At 47.8% G+C, this 16,222-nt stretch overlaps 1 protein-coding gene across 2 annotated transcripts in view; it reads left to right on the forward strand.

The window, feature by feature from the left end:
• MRPL48 (mitochondrial ribosomal protein L48) overlaps nucleotides 1–16,222 on the forward strand; it is a 37,401-nt gene that overhangs the window by 8,545 nt on the left and 12,634 nt on the right. For both annotated transcript variants that reach the window (XM_068113349.2, XM_068113348.2), the window contains exons 3-4: nucleotides 12,307–12,488; nucleotides 13,857–13,956. In XM_068113349.2, coding sequence (XP_067969450.2) covers nucleotides 12,307–12,488; nucleotides 13,857–13,956 — 282 coding nt within the window. The remainder of the gene's footprint in view (nucleotides 1–12,306; nucleotides 12,489–13,856; nucleotides 13,957–16,222) is intronic.

Here is a 16,222-nt window from a genome sequence, read left to right on the forward strand (position 1 = left end):
CCAGGAATTCCTGGGCATGGTAAATTTTTACCACCGCTTCGTGCCCCACGTCGCCCAGCTCCTCCGCCCCCTGCACGAGGCCCTCCGGGGCAAGCCGGGCAAAGGTGACGTCGCCTGGTCGGAGCCGATGGCCGTGGCGTTTGCGGGCGCAAAGCTGGCCCTGGCCAATGCCACCATGCTGGCGCACCCGGCGCCCGATGCACCGATCGCCCTCACCACGGGCGCAGTGCACGAGCAGTTGGTGCGTCGTGCTTGGCAGCCGCTGGCGCTTTTTAGCTGGCAGCTTCGCCCGCACGAACGCCGCTATAGTACCTTCGACTGCGAGCTGCTAGGGCTCCACCTGGCGGTCCGACACTTCCGCCATCTGCTCGAGGGCCGCCTGTTCACGGCTTTCGTCGACCACAAGCCCCTTGTGTTTGCGATGGCCAAGGTCGCCGAGCCATGGTCGGCACGGCAGCAGCGTCACCTCTCTGCCGTGTCCGAGTACACGACGGACATCCGTCACGTGGCGGGTAAAGACAGCCCGGTGGCGGATTGCCTTTCCCGGTCCGTCGTGCACGCGATCCACCTCGGGTCGACTATACCCGGATGGCGGAGGACCAGCCCGCCGACCCTGGCATCCAGGCCTTGCGGACCGCTGTCACGGGCCTCCGCGTCACCGAGGTGCCGTTCGACGCCACGAGCGCGGCCCTCCTATGCGACATCTCCCTCGGCCGGCCTCGCCCCATCGTGCCCGCTGGCTGGCGGCGCCCAGTTTTCGACGCCATCCACGGCCTGTCCCACCCGGGCACGAAGGCATCCCAGAAGCTCGTCGCGGCGAAGTTCATCTGGCATGGCCTCAGGAAGGACGTCCGCGACTGGGCCAGGACGTGCCTCGCGTGCCAGCGCGCAAAGGTCCACCACCACACCCAGGCCCCGTTGGCCCCGTTTACGGTGCCCGAGCGTCAGTTTGACCACGTTCACGTCGACTTAGTGGGACCTCTGCCCCCCTCGCGAGGGTTCACACACCTCCTCACCATGGTGTACCGCACCACACGGTGGCCGGAGGCCGTGCCATTGGCGGCGACATCTGCGGCTGATGTGGTGCACGCCTTCATCACCACTTGGGTTGTCCGGTTCGGTGCCTTCTCGGACATCTCGTCCGACCGCGGCCCCCAGTTCACATCGGAGCTCTGGGGCGCGGTGGCGCAAGGGCTCGGTGTCAAACTACACCGCACCACGGCCTACCACCCCCAGGCCAATGGCCTGTGCGAGCGCTTTCATCGCTCAATGAAGGCCGCGTTCCGGGCCAGCCTCCGCGAAGGCAGCTGGGCCGACAGGCTCCCCTGGGTCCTGCTGAGCCTCAGGACGGCGCCTAAGGACGACCTGCGCGCGTCCTCGGCGGAGCTGGTCTTCGGGCAACCACTGCGGGTACCGGGCGAATTTATCCCCGACTCCACGGCTGCTTGGTCCACGGCACAACAGCGCTCCACCCTGCAGGAGACCGCCCAGAGGTTCGCCCCGGTGCCAACGGCACACCACGGTTGCCCGTCTTCCCACGTCTCCCTGGAGCTTCGCACGGCGGAGTACGTCTTCGTCCGGCACGACGCCCACCGGGCACCGCTATGGCCCCCGTACGACGGGCCCTTCCGCGTGCTGGAGACCGGGGACAAACATTTCACCGTGGACATCGGCGGTACTCCAGATCGTATCTCCGTGGACCGCCTCAAGCCGGCTGACGGGCATGGCCTAGTATCTATAATTCCAGTAATCTCTGTGTGTATGTTTGTATGTTTGTATGTCTGTGACCGCTGTTTCTCGACAACCACGGGTCCGATATACTTTAAACTTGCCAGGTATATTGCTGGGGACCCGAGGATGTGCCTTTTCAAGGTTTCATATTAATCGGACAAGTAGTTACCGAGCTATGTCCAAAAAACGATTCAACCAATCAGAGAGCAGCGAGCTATCACGTGTGCCGAACGTGCCGAACAGACTCTGCCTCGGACGGCACATTTGAGAGCGTATTCATTTATTTCACGTTGGCAAACTATGTTGGCGTTAAACTATGTTTTAAAACTAATTAAAACTAATTTGCGATTCTTTCGCTTTCCTGCGCGTTTGTGCACGCTATGGCGATTTCTTTACCAAACTCCGCAAGCCGTTCGCTTTGCACCAAACCATTCCATGTAAATAGAGGGGGGGGATTGTCACCGTACTCGCAAGCCGTTCGCTTTGGACCAAACCATTTCATGTAAATAGAGGGGGGGGATATAATTTTAGATATATATATAGTACGGGCATGCCCTAGTATATATAATAATGATAATAATAATAATTCATTTATTTTGTATAGCGCTTTTCCAGAAGCCCAAAGGCGCTTTGACAGAGTGGAAAACATAATGCATAACAATACATGAAAACAACAATTGCAAAAAGACAAGAATCAATAGGGGAAATATTTAAAGCAAAAGGAGGGAGAAGGAGAAGAGATAGTCAGGGGTTAAATGCTGTGGGTTGAATGTTGAATGCAGTGTTGAACAGGTGGGTCTTTAGTGATGTTTTGAATGTGGTGAGTGAGGAGGAGTCTCTGATGGTGTGAGGTAGTGAGTTCCAGAGGGTGGGAGCAGCGATGGAGAAGGCCCTGTCCCCCCAGGATCTGAATTTGGTCCGGATGGAGGGGGTCAGGAGGTTGGTACCAGCAGAGCGGAGGTTGCGGGTGGGAGTGTGTCTGGAGAGGAGGTCAGCCAGGTAGGATGGGGCCAGGTTATGGAGGGCTTTGTATGTCAAGAGGAGGATTTTGTACTGGATTCTCTGGGGGATAGGGAGCCAGTGAAGCTTGTAAAGGACGGGGGTGATGTGGTCACGGGTCCGGGAATGGGTGAGTAGACGGGCAGCGGAGTTCTGAATGTATTGGAGTTTATTGGTGATTTTTGAGGGTGAACCATAGAGGAGGCTATTGCAGTAGTCCAGATGGGAGGTGATGAAGGCGTGGATGAGGGTTTCTGCAGCCGTGGAGGAGAGGGATGAGCGGAGACAGGCAATGTTTTTCAGGTGAAAGAAGGCTGACTTTGTGATCTGTTTAGTGTATTTGTCGAAGGAAAGGGTTTGGTCAAAGATGACGCCAAGATTCCGGATGTGAGGGGAGGTGGATACTGGGATACCGTCGATGTTGAGGGCAAAGTTATGGGTGGATTTTGTGAGCGTTTTTGGGCCAATGATGATTATTTCAGATTTATCACAGTTAAGCTTGAGGAAGTTGATTTGAAGCCAGGATTTTATTTCAGTGATGCAGTTTGTCAGGATAGAGTGGGTGTCGGTGGAGACGGACTTGGTGGAGATGAAAAGCTGGATGTCATCGGCGAAGCAGTGGAATTGGAAACCATGACGGCGGATTAAGTGACCGAGGGGGACAGGTAAAGGATGAAGAGGAGGGGGCCAAGAACTGAACCTTGGGGGAGGGGAGCAGTGGGGGATTTGCAGTTATTGATGGAGATGAACTGGCGTCTGTCAGAGAGGTATGATTTAATCCAAGAGAGGGCAGTGCCGGTAACGTTAAAGGTGGATTCAAGTCGGGTGAGGAGGATGGTGTGATCGATGGTGTCAAAGGCAGCGCTGAGGTCGAGGAGGACGAGAATGTTGAGGTTGCCAGCGTCAGAGGAGAGGAGAAGGTCGTTGGTGATTTTGAGGAGAGCAGTTTCAGTACTGTGTTTGGAGCGGAATCCGGATTGGAATGTTTCATACAGGTTATTGGCAGAGAGATGATGTTTGAGTTGAGTGGCTACAGCGCGTTCCAAAACTTTTGACAGAAAGGGTAGGTTGGAGATGGGTCTGAAGTTGTTTAGGGTGTCAGGGTTTAGACCAGGTTTTTTTAGAATGGGGGTAACAGCAGCAATTTTGAGGGAAGGTGGGACGATGCCTGTAGACAGGGAGGAGTTTATTGTTGCAATGATAAGTGGAGAGAGAGCAGGGAGGGAGGCCTTGACGACAAAGCTGGAGGGGATGGGGTCAAGAGTGCAGGTGGCCGTTTTCATTCCTATGAGGAGTTCAGAGAGGTCAGTAGGGGAGATTGGGGAGAACCGAGACAGGGGATGGCAGGACAAGGGGGGGCAGGTGGTTGGAGGGGGAGCGGGTGCGGCGGTGGTCAAGCTGTTGTAGATGTTGTCAATTTTGCGTTGGAAGAAAGAGAGGAAGGAGATGCAGTTGTCTACTGTGAATGACTGGGTGGTGGTGTTCAGGGGGCGGAGGAGTTTGTTTATTGTCGAGAAGAGTGCTTTTGGGTTTCCGTAGCCAGAGTGGATAATTTGAGAGTAGTAGGCGGAGCGGGCGCGGGAGAGGGCATCTTTGTAGTGTTGTAGGTGGTCCTTGTAGGCTTGGGAGTGAACTGTGAGACCCGTTTTATTGCGGAGTCTTTCAAGTTGGCGAGCACGAGTTTTCATCAGGCGGAGTTCAGGGGTAAACCAGGGAGCAGAATGGGTGAAAGAAACTGTTTTGGTTTTTACAGGCGCAAGCTGGTCAAGGCAGGAGGAGAGAGTGTGATTGTAGTAGTCAGTGAGGTCGGAAGGGGTGTGGAGGTCAATGAAGGGAGAAGTGGACATTTTTTCAGAGAGGGTGGATGAGAATGAGGTAGGTGAAAGAGCGTTTAGCTTACGGAAGTTAATAGTGCGATAATGCCTTGGTGTTGGGGTGGGGATGTTGATGGTCAGAGTGATGGCTAAGTGGTCAGAGAGGGTGAGGTCGGAGCCAGTACAGAGAGATGGTGCAAATTTAATCCAGTGGAGCAGACAAGGTCCAAAATGTGACCACGGATATGGGTAGGAAAGTCGACATGTTGAGTGAGGTTAAAGCAGGTGAGTAAATCGGTGAAGTCAGTGGTTATTGTGGAGTCGGTGGAGTCCATGTGGATATTGAAATCACCAAGGAGGAGGATTGAGGGGGAGAGGGAACATAGCTGGGTCAGAAAGTAGGAGAAGTCAGACAGGAATGATGGGTGGGGTTTGGGAGGGCGGTAGACGACAGCCATGACTGACTGCGTGCGACCAGAGAGTTTAAAAGCCAGGTGTTCAAATGATGGAGCAGATGAGATGGAGATGAGGTTGGTCTTGATGTCTTGACGGTGGATAACGGCAATTCCACCACCTCGGCCCTCCGAGCGTGGTTTATTGACGTAGGAATATCCATTGGGTGTGGTGAGGTTGAGTGTGTAGTAGTCCAGAGGTTGTTGCCAGGTTTCGGTGAGACAGAGAAAGTCCAGTTTGTTATCCAGGATGTATTCGTTTAGGATGAGGCATTTGTTGTTGAGGGACCGGGTGTTGAACAGGGTGAGCTTGATGTTGTTTTGAACAGCAGGGATGAATTCAGGTGATTTAGCCAGGGTTCGTAGGCAGGAGGTGCGATCGTGTGCGTTGCTGTGACCAGGTGCGCTGGGACGAAGAGTGAGAGTGCGCTGAGCCGACCAGAGGACGGGGATGGAGTGACCTGATTGCAAATAAACAAACTTACGACCGGAGCCACGGTGAATGTACCTGGGTCGTCGGAGGAGTCCATTTGATTTGATGGCAGAGATGCATGATGGGGTGGAGCGGGTATTGAGCAGAAGGAGCCTTGCGGCGGAGTACCGCAGAGCCATGCCAGGCAGGGGCAGAGATACGAGACGAGGCCAAGGTTGAGGAGGTGAAACAATGGTCCCAACCCATGAGTGCGGGCCCGAGGAAACGAAGGAGCCAGGTAGGTGAAGCCAGGAGCAGAGCCGGGACCAAGCAGAGGGCAGGCAGGAGCAAAGAGACGATCACGAGGCCAAGGTTGATCACGGCAAAGCGGCAAATGCAGCGGAAATCGACGGCCGCCGCTACAAATCCAGATCACGGCGGGAAACCGCCACCAAACCGCTGCGATGGTCACAACCCACGAGAGCGCGCCCGAGGAAACAGCGAGCAGGCGAAGGAGCCGGGCAGGCGAAGCAGGGAGCAGAGCCGGGACTATGCAGAGGGCAGACTCAATGGCCAAAAAATCCGCACGACCACCAAAAAAGAAAGCAACTGACAGTGGCCCGGTCGAAGAAGCGGCGAGCATGTGACGCCTGCCTCCTCTTCATACCGGACCGGAAGCGGAACCGATATATATATATATATATATATATATATATATATATATATATATATATATATATATATATATATATATATATATATATATATATATATATATATATATATTGTTGCGAATATGGCATTTGGCCTCCATATCCGCTTGTAAATATTCCCCTATTTCCCCAATACTCCCCAACTATCCCCAATCCCCCATTCCCTAGTCCCATTGCCTGTAAATAACACTCTGTAGAACCGACCTTCCCCTTTTTCCCCCATTAAATGTCGTGCCCAGGTCCACCGCATCTCACGTAGACAACTTTCGGACATCTTGCTAGTTATTCTTAGTCTATGTCAGTTAAGGACTCGTTTCCATTAATTCTGACTCTTCGTTGCACCAGAATGTGATTATATGGCACCAGTAGTGAGTTTAGGACCTTCCCATGCCTCCTCCCGTCTTCTTCCCCAAACAACAACAACAACAACAACAACTACAACTACAACAACAATTACAACAACAACTACAACAACAGAGGGGCGCGGCGTGCGGGGAGTGTGCGTCCTCACTCCGGCTCGGTTAGCCGCCATGACCATGCGCTCCGACGGGGTTACCACGAAGGGGCTCCCTGTCAGCCCCTCGTCAAGGGCGGAGCCGGTAACCCCCCCGCACGCACCCAATGAGTAGCTAATGAGCCGAGGGCGTGTCACTCCCCGCCGGATATACGCGGCGACTTACCGGATGTGAGGTGAGATGCGCCTGAACTACGGAGAGCAGAGGAAGCCACCGCCACCCCCAGCGCGACGATACCTTCCCGCATCTTTGGACCGGACCGAACCGGGTCGATTCTGCCCTGAGCCCAGGTGCACCTGGAGCCATCGACTGCCTGCCTTTCCTTGCCATCAATCCCCGTGTGAGTCAGCCTTTTGTCCCGTTTATCTGTCGTCTGTTGGGGTTAATATAAGAGTGTGTCTAAGTGCTTGTCTTTCTATGCTGTCCCTCTCATTTCTGTAGTCTAACCTTCCGCCATAATATAACCTCCTCCGGAGGTCTTGAGAACTGAACCCTTGGTGTCGTGTCATTTGAATCCAGCAGTTGTGTCCTTTTCCTTCATTGATCTAGCGTAGCGCGACTAGTCAACGTTCGAGCATAATCGGGTAAACTGTGCAGACGTGGTCATACCAAACCGCTCGGTAAACTAACATCCACCACCGCGTCTGTAACAATATATATATATATATATATATATATATATATATATATATATATATATATATATATTGTTGCGGATATGAGGATTGCATTTTTTTGATTGTGTGTATTGTATTGTGGTAAATTGATGAACATTGTTTGGATATGGCCCCTCCTGCCTCCGGAGTTGTGTAAAGATAAAAAGGGCGTCTCGGTAGTTAATTCCATAAACACCACATTGCAGGACCCGATAAAACCCTTGTTCAGTAGCTTATATCTTATTATGTGTTTTAGAGTAAGGTCTTGTCTTCCATTAGAATAATACTCCATTGCACCGAATCAATTAAGAATAGCTCCCCTTCAATAATTCCATTTCCCAGCCAAACTTTTCATCTGTGGGTAAAGCAGTTCACAAGCGTGGGGTGCACGCCCTCTCAATTCGCTGCTATAGTGAATATGTGCTCCGTGCTCTGTTTGAACAGGAGGGGTGGGGTCGCCAGGGAGAGGCAAGTCCAGGGCGCGCCATGAAGGGCGGGGCTGTGCAGCCCCATGCCCAAATAAGGAAACAAGCCCGTGGCTCGCCACGAGGGGCGTGCCGTCGGCGCGATGCCCAAATAAGGAGACAAGCCCGTGGGATTACCATACAAGGTCACGAAACAGAGCACGGGGGAGAGGGCGGTACCGAAACCGAGGGGGCGTGTCAGTCCCGCGCTGGAGAGAAGTGAGCGGAAGGGAATACGAGCTGAGCTGCGTGGAGAGGTACACGACAAAGAAAGGGTCCAAGAGAAAGCAGAGGAACTTTTACGAACGAGTTGCAAAGAGATACGGCAGATGAGTCCAGCCCTGTTTCAACCAGCCGCGTGAAGCCCTGAAGCGGCGAGTGACCCTGCCGGCGTGCGCTGTAAAGCCGAATACCAGAAGCTGCCGGCGTGCGCTGTAAAGCGGAATACAAGGAGCTGCCGGCTCCCCGCTTCCCGCCCGGAGTGGACCTGCTCGCTGTGCCCTATGATCCCACCTGCTCATCCTTTCCAGCCATTCCTGCCTGCAAGTTCCCCATTTGCGTACGTGAGTTTGTTTTGTTCGTTCTGTCCTGGGTAGTAACTAAGTCTGTATAAGCTAGTAATTTTCACTGTGTCACCTGCGTTTTCATGTCCGCTGTAAATACCCGTGACTGCTCTTTTTGCTTATGTGTGTGTAAATAATAAACCCCGTTACTCTTCTGTACGTCTTCTTCTTCTTCCTCTTTGCATTCGTCGTCTTAGTCTTTTCCCCATTGAATATCTGTGGCGCGATACGGCCAACGTTTGGGTGAATCGGGTTTAGTCGGGGAACAACTGTTCGGTCGCGGAGCCTCCGCTCGGCAAATATAACATCCTTAACCGCGTACCGTAACAATATATATATATTGTATATATATATATATATTGTAGATATATATGTTGTGTATATATATATATATATTGTATATATATATATTGTATATACTAGGGCATGCCCGTACTATATCTATATCTAAAATTATATCCCCCCCCTCTATTTACATGAAATGGTTTGGTCCAAAGCGAACGGCTTGCGAGTGGTGACAATCCCCCCCCTCTATTTACATGCAATGGTTTGGTCCAAAGCGAACGGCTTCCGGAGTTTGGTAAAGAAATCGCCATCGCGTGCACAAACGCGCAGGAAAGCGAATGAATCGCAAATTCGTTTTTATTAGTTGTAAAACATAGTTTAACGCCAACATAGTTTGCAAACGTGAAATAAATGAATACGCTCTCAAATGTGCCATCCGAGGCAGAGTGTGCCCGCCACGTTCGGCACACGCGATCGTTCGCTGCTCTCTGATTGGTTGAATCGTTTTTTGGACATAGCTCGGTAAGTAATTGTCCGATTAATATGAAACCTTGAAAAGGCACATCCTCGGGTCCCCAGCAATATACCTGGCAAGTTAAAAGTATATCGGACCCGTGGTTGTCGAGAAACAGCGGTCACAGACAAACGTACAGACAGAGATTACTGGAATTATAGATAGATATATATATTGTATATATATATATATTGTATATATATATATATTGTATATACTAGGGCATTGCCCGTACTATATCTATATCTAAAATTATATCCCCCCATGAAATGGTTTGGTCCAAAGCGAACGGCTTGCGAGTACGGTGACAATCCCCCCCCCCTCTATTTACATGCAATGGTTTGGTCCAAAGCGAACGGCTTCCGGAGTTTGGTAAAGAAATCGCCATCGCGTGCACAAACGCGCAGGAAAGCGAATGAATCGCAAATTCGGTTTTATTAGTTTTAAAACATAGTTTAACGCCAACATAGTTTGCAAACGTGAAATAAATGAATACGCTCTCAAATGTGCCATCCGAGGCAGAGTGTGTCCTCCACGTTCGGCACACGCGATCGTTCGCTGCTCTCTGATTGGTTGAATCGTTTTTTGGACATAGCTCGGTAAGTAATTGTCCGATTAATATGAAACCTTGAAAAGGCACATCCTCGGGTCCCCAGCAATATACCTGGCAAGTTAAAAGTATATCGGACCCGTGGTTGTCGAGAAACAGCGGTCACAGACAAACAGACGTACAAACGTACAGACGTACAGAGATTACTGGAATTATAGATAGACTAGGGCATGCCCGTACTATATCTATATCTAAAATTATATCCCCCCCCCTCTATTTACATGAAATGGTTTGGTCCAAAGCGAACGGCTTGCGAGTGGTGACAATCCCCCCCCTCTATTTACATGCAATGGTTTGGTCCAAAGCGAACGGCTTCCGGAGTTTGGTAAAGAAATCGCCATCGCGTGCACAAACGCGCAGGAAAGCGAATGAATCGCAAATTCGTTTTTATTAGTTGTAAAACATAGTTTAACGCCAACATAGTTTGCAAACGTGAAATAAATGAATACGCTCTCAAATGTGCCATCCGAGGCAGAGTGTGCCCGCCACGTTCGGCACACGCGATCGTTCGCTGCTCTCTGATTGGTTGAATCGTTTTTTGGACATAGCTCGGTAAGTAATTGTCCGATTAATATGAAACCTTGAAAAGGCACATCCTCGGGTCCCCAGCAATATACCTGGCAAGTTAAAAGTATATCGGACCCGTGGTTGTCGAGAAACAGCGGTCACAGACAAACGTACAAACGTACAAACGTACAGACAGAGATTACTGGAATTATAGATAGATATATATATATATATATATATATATATATATATATATATATATATATATATATATATACAGTATATATATATATATATATATATATATATATATATATATATATATATATATATATATATATATATATATATATATATATAGTATCTGTAATCTGGTTCTCCAACCTAATGAGCGGGACAGCATGACGTCATCGCCATGCATGTCCGCATTGCCTGCAAAGCTCCAGAGGAACCATCTAGCAGTGCGTCATTACGGATTATAAATTCAGATACTGTCACAAGTGCATGCAAAACTCACAGTTACCGACCTGGTTTCGCCCTTGTTGGGGCTTCATCAGGGCAACGCAGTGAGGCTTTCCATACACTTGTAACTGAACCTTTCGGTTTTTATATCAGTCACTATGCGACCCCCATATCATCAGTGGAGAACCGCCAGCAAGGTGTCCCATACAGCTGCTGCTGCACCTTGCTGGGAGCGATAAGCACCGCCTGCCACACGGTAACGTTATCTCTGGTATCCACTCATCATGTGGAGTCGACCTGGTTGCGGTTGGGAGTTACTAATAATGGTATCTGTAATCTGGTTCTCCAACCTAATGAGCGGACAGCATGACGTCATCGCCATGCATGTCCGCATTGCCTGCAAAGCTCCAGAGGAACCATCTAGCAGTGCGTCATTACGGATTATAAATGCAGATACTGTCACAAGTGCATGCAAAACTCACACTTACCGACCTGGTTTCGCCCTTGTTGGGGCTTCATCAGTATGGAGTATGCAGCTGTATCAGTATGCAGCAGCAGCTGTATGGGACACCTTGCTGGCGGTTCTCCACTGATGATATGGGGGTCGCATAGTGACTGATATAAAAACCGAAAGGTTCACAGAGTTACAAGTGTATGGAAAGCCTCTGCGTTGCCCTGATGAAGCCCCAACAAGGGCGAAACCAGGTCGGTAACTGAGTTTTGCATGCACTTGTGACAGTATCTGAATTTATAATCCGTAATGACGCACTGCTAGATGGTTCCTCTGGAGCTTTGCAGGCAATGCGGACATGCATGGCGATGACGTCATGCTGTCCGCTCATTAGGTTGGAGAACCAGATTACAGATACCATTATTAGTAACTCCCAACCCCAACCAGGTCGACTCCATATGATGAGTGGATACCAGAGATAACGTTACCGTGTGGCAGGCCGTGCTTATCGCTCCCAGCAAGGTGCAGCATCAGCTGTATGGGACACCTTGCTGGTGGTTCTCCACTGATGATATGGGGGTCGCATAGTGACTGATATATATATATATATATATATATATATATATATATATATATATATATATATATATATATATATATATATATATATATATATATATATATATATATATATATATATATATATATATATATATATATATATATATATATATATATATATATATTACAATTTATAATTTATCTTTGGTTGTTACTTGCCATGAGAAATTAAATCGGACTTTGGTAGTATGATTGTTTGGAATGTCTGCTTTGAGTCTGAGAGGTTACCGATTTCAATCTCACCCCGGCCAAGTCATACCAAAGGCTTAAAAAAAGTACATGCTGTGTCCTTGCTAGATGGTCAGCACCTAGACTCTAGAGGAAGATAGGGGCTCTGATAAAACCTGTGAGTCGGCATTTCCTGGTGGGGGGCGGAGGGGAGGGAAGAAAAATTCTCAATGGAAAGAGGGGGGAATGCACACCAATCAAACCAACTTGTCAATATTTGTAATGAGTAGTAAATTTCAGGTTTAAGTTGAAAGTTTACATTGAAAAGCAAACGTTAATTGTTGTGGTCTTCTTTACCTGTCCTGTTAGCAAGAAAATGTCGGTAAGAGAAAGCGGCGGATCTTGGACACTGGTCTGCTCGCTCCGGTGGGAGACACAGAATACGGTACATTGAACATATTGACAAGAGGTCATGATGTCACCCTGGTGGAACATTTTTCCTCGTATGTACACTACCTCTGCAAACGTCTGGGAACCATCGTCTGCAGCACGTAAGTTTTACACCGACATTCCTAAATGATTTGTCTATGCACGTCGATGTACAAGTATATATAAATAATAAAGCCTGTTTCAACAAAGTACAGTTAAATATCACTGTTTTTGTTAGTTTGGTTCAAATGTAAGTTATATCCTTCATTTCTTTCTCCATTTCATCTGTTTGCTGAATTAACTGCCCCATGCTTGTTGGCAAAACGTAGAATGTTAACTTTCATACAAAATACATTCCAGCATCGTCTATTCCACGTGAGAGAATACTGTTACGGTTTTGGAATAAAGGATAATTCCCCCTCGTAGGTAGTCGCACCACAACATGAAGCCTCGCGATAGTTCAGTTATTTTTTAGTGAATGTAAGCGTAGTCCTTTCCTGTGTTAGTTTTGCGTTGAGCAGGTCCGTGAGTAGGGCGGTCTTTTGGCACTGAAATGCCACGTGGCAGGCCTGAACAAGTCTGGCGAGGCCGAAGGGAGGAACTGCAGGGGGAGTGGCCGGTAGGCAACGAGCCACCAATCAGGGCTCGAGAGGAGTGGCTAACGACGGCGATGAGAGGTGTGGCTTGGAACATTCGAGTAAGGCCGGTGCGGAGCCATAAAACCCTGCTCTGAGCCCCCCCCCGCCCCCCCACCTCAGTTGGGAGTTGGGAGTTCGCCTGAGTCAGAGTTGGAGTTGAGTTCGGGGAAGGCATCGATTGAGAGAGTCGTGTGCACAGGCAGTTGAGTTGAGTTGAGGGTCGCGCAGCCCATGAGTTGGAGTTCCGTTCAGAGTCGGAGTGTTGGACTTGATCACTGAAATAGACGCGCGGTACACGAACTTGCCCTGCGCCCTGCGCTGTATTGAAAAACCATTGGATTTTAGGCACAAAAAACATCTTTCCGCCAACAGCTTTTAAATGGGCCAATCAGATCACTCTTTATTATGGGGCAGTTGCACCCAACATGACAATGGCCCACCAAGACTCGTTCATGCTACACTGGTGTTAACGTTTAGTTGATAATGCTCATTGTTTATCTTGTCTGCTTTCAGAAACTAGTATTCCATTTTATTTGTCAGCATGAGTTTATAACCAAGCTCAAGTCAACGTTCCCAAAATGTACAAATCAAATACAGTACCTCTTGCAACACTTCACTGGGGAAGGGGGGTGGCTGTCTCTACTAAAGCCAGGTGTAGAATGAGCTGCTTTGCATTTGCTGTTTAATGATGCTGTTTTTCAATTGAGGTTATGAAGTTTAAAATTTGATTTAATAATAAAATTTTGGGGTTTTTTTAGATTTTTATCTTGACAATGATATTTTCCTGCTGTAGAGGATCACATAATTTGGTGAGTGGTGTTTGTTGAGCTTATCGAATTCCCTGAACCACAGTTATGCACTACCGACACAGCATGTGGAGGTTTACCTGGACCAGCTGAGTGGGAAGCAGCTGTACGATGCTACCATCAACACACATGGACGTGTTGTTCAGGTTAGCTGAGAGATTTTAAAATTGCATTATTCCTACCCAGTTTGCACCGAGATGAGCTTCCTGCCAGACACCAAGGTACGCTGTTTTATCCTACCACTACTAACCCAAGCCACATCTTGTTAGGATCTGGGTCACAGGAATTCCAGCTCTCCTAGGCACAGACACGGCCATGTGGATGTTTCGGAGCATTCCTCTCAAATGTCATCATGTGCTACCTGATAATGTGCTACCTCACAGGATGAAATGACAGACTTGAAGATAACAGCTTGGAAGGGCAAATCGGTTGAAGAATTTCTGGCATTTTATGTATTTTATTTTGTATACAAATCAAGAAATTAAAATCGTTTGGGCTGACAGGTGGAGCTGTAGACATTCTTTTTATAGACAGAGTTAATGCTCATGGAGGAGCTTAGAACACAGAATGAACAAGAAAGAGCAATCAGAGATTGCAAACCCTCCCCAGGATGTATTTTCAGTGGTTTTTAAGGCTTTTGTGTTAAAACAAATATGGCGGCCGAACCACGTGACCGATGGCGTTATCATTTTTTTTTTTTCTCCACTAATTTATTCCTAGATTATGATCAAGAAATTTCATCTTGATCGGATGAAGTTTTGTATTTGTCGAATTACGACGTCATAATTGAGGCACCTATGACATCATTAACATATTTTATTCCCCATGGAGAGCTCTTTACAATGAGCCATGTCTCAATTTTTTTCTTTGCAGCACTTTCAGAGATGTAGAGTTGCAAAGTTTTTCGGTTTTTCCAAGATGGAGGCCGAACCACGTGACCGATGACGTAATCGTCATTATTAGCATTTTTTTCTCCACCAATTTATCCCTAGATGACACTCAATAAATTTCATCTTGATCGGATGAAGTTTTGTACTTGTCGAATTATGACGTCATAATGGAGGCACCTATGACATCATCATTAACATTTTATTCCCCATGGGGAGTTCTTTACAATGAGCCATGTCTCAATTTTTTTTCTATTCAGCGCTTTCGAAGATAGAGGTGCAAAGTTTTTCGGCCTTTCCAAGATGGCGGCCGAACCACGTGACCTATGACGTCATAATTATCATTACAATATTATACAGGTGAAGTTGCACCTATGGTGAAAATTACCTGTCAATCGGACCAACGGTTGCAGAGAAAATCATATTTATTCTGTGCGGACAAACGCAGACAGACAGACAGACAAACAAACGGACTCAAATGCAATACGCTCTCCTCAGGCTAGACTACAACGGCCTGCGGCAAAGCGCATACCTCCGCCAGGCCGAACAGTTTGTTTTGTATCCCACTGATAGGCTGGATCTGGATTCGGACCTGAAACAAAATCGAATCGACTTGTTCTTGTCACCTAACCAACTTGTCCACCAAGTTTAGTCATAACTCGTCCGCAACTTTTAAAAATATCATTTTGTATATCGCTTTTCGCCCGATCTCTCAATGTTAAAGAATCGCTTAAAAATTAAATAAATCTCGTATCCGAATCCATATTCAGATCTTCACCAAAATTTAACCAATTCTTCCTTGTCGCACACACAACCACTCCACCAAGTTTTGTCCGCATCCGTCCACAACTTTTTGAGATATCCTGTTATATGCCGTTTTTGGCCCTATCTCCCAATGGTGAAGAATCACTTTTAAAACATTGTACTAGCTGGATCCGGATCTTCACCTAAATCTGATAATTTATTCCATGTCACATACACTACCTCTCTACCAAAATTCGTCTGAATCTGTCCATAACTTTTTGAGATATTTTGTTCACAGACATACAGACATAAACAAACAGACAGGGGTGAAAACATAACCTCCATCCACCTTTGGTGGCGGAGGTAATCAGGACATTAAATTAAAACAAGAAGATCTAGAATGACACTCGGTAGAGTGCATACCTCCGCCAGGCTAAACAGTTTACGGTGTGCATCCCAATTATAGGCCGGATCTGGATTCGGACCATAAAATAAAATTGGACTTATCGGATAATTCGGATAATGTTCGGATTTTAATATTCGGATTTTTATTTTTGTTTTATTTTTGGGATTTAATAATCGGATAATTCGGACATAAAATGTGAAAGCCCCAATGGTTTTAGTAATTTTGCTGTGGGGAATTAGAGGCCATCAGTCAGCTTTTGTCGGATTACAAAACAAAATCGTCTGCATATGTATACTCATGTATTGTCTTTGTGCCAAGTTTGAGCAAAATCTGTCCATGCATGTCGAGAAATGGGTGGGGACATGTTTAAGTAAC

The sequence above is a fragment of the Myxine glutinosa genome, chromosome 4 (genome assembly GCF_964187855.1).
Source record: "Myxine glutinosa chromosome 4, kmMyxGlut1.1, whole genome shotgun sequence".
NCBI classification, from domain to species: Eukaryota; Metazoa; Chordata; class Myxini; order Myxiniformes; family Myxinidae; genus Myxine; species Myxine glutinosa.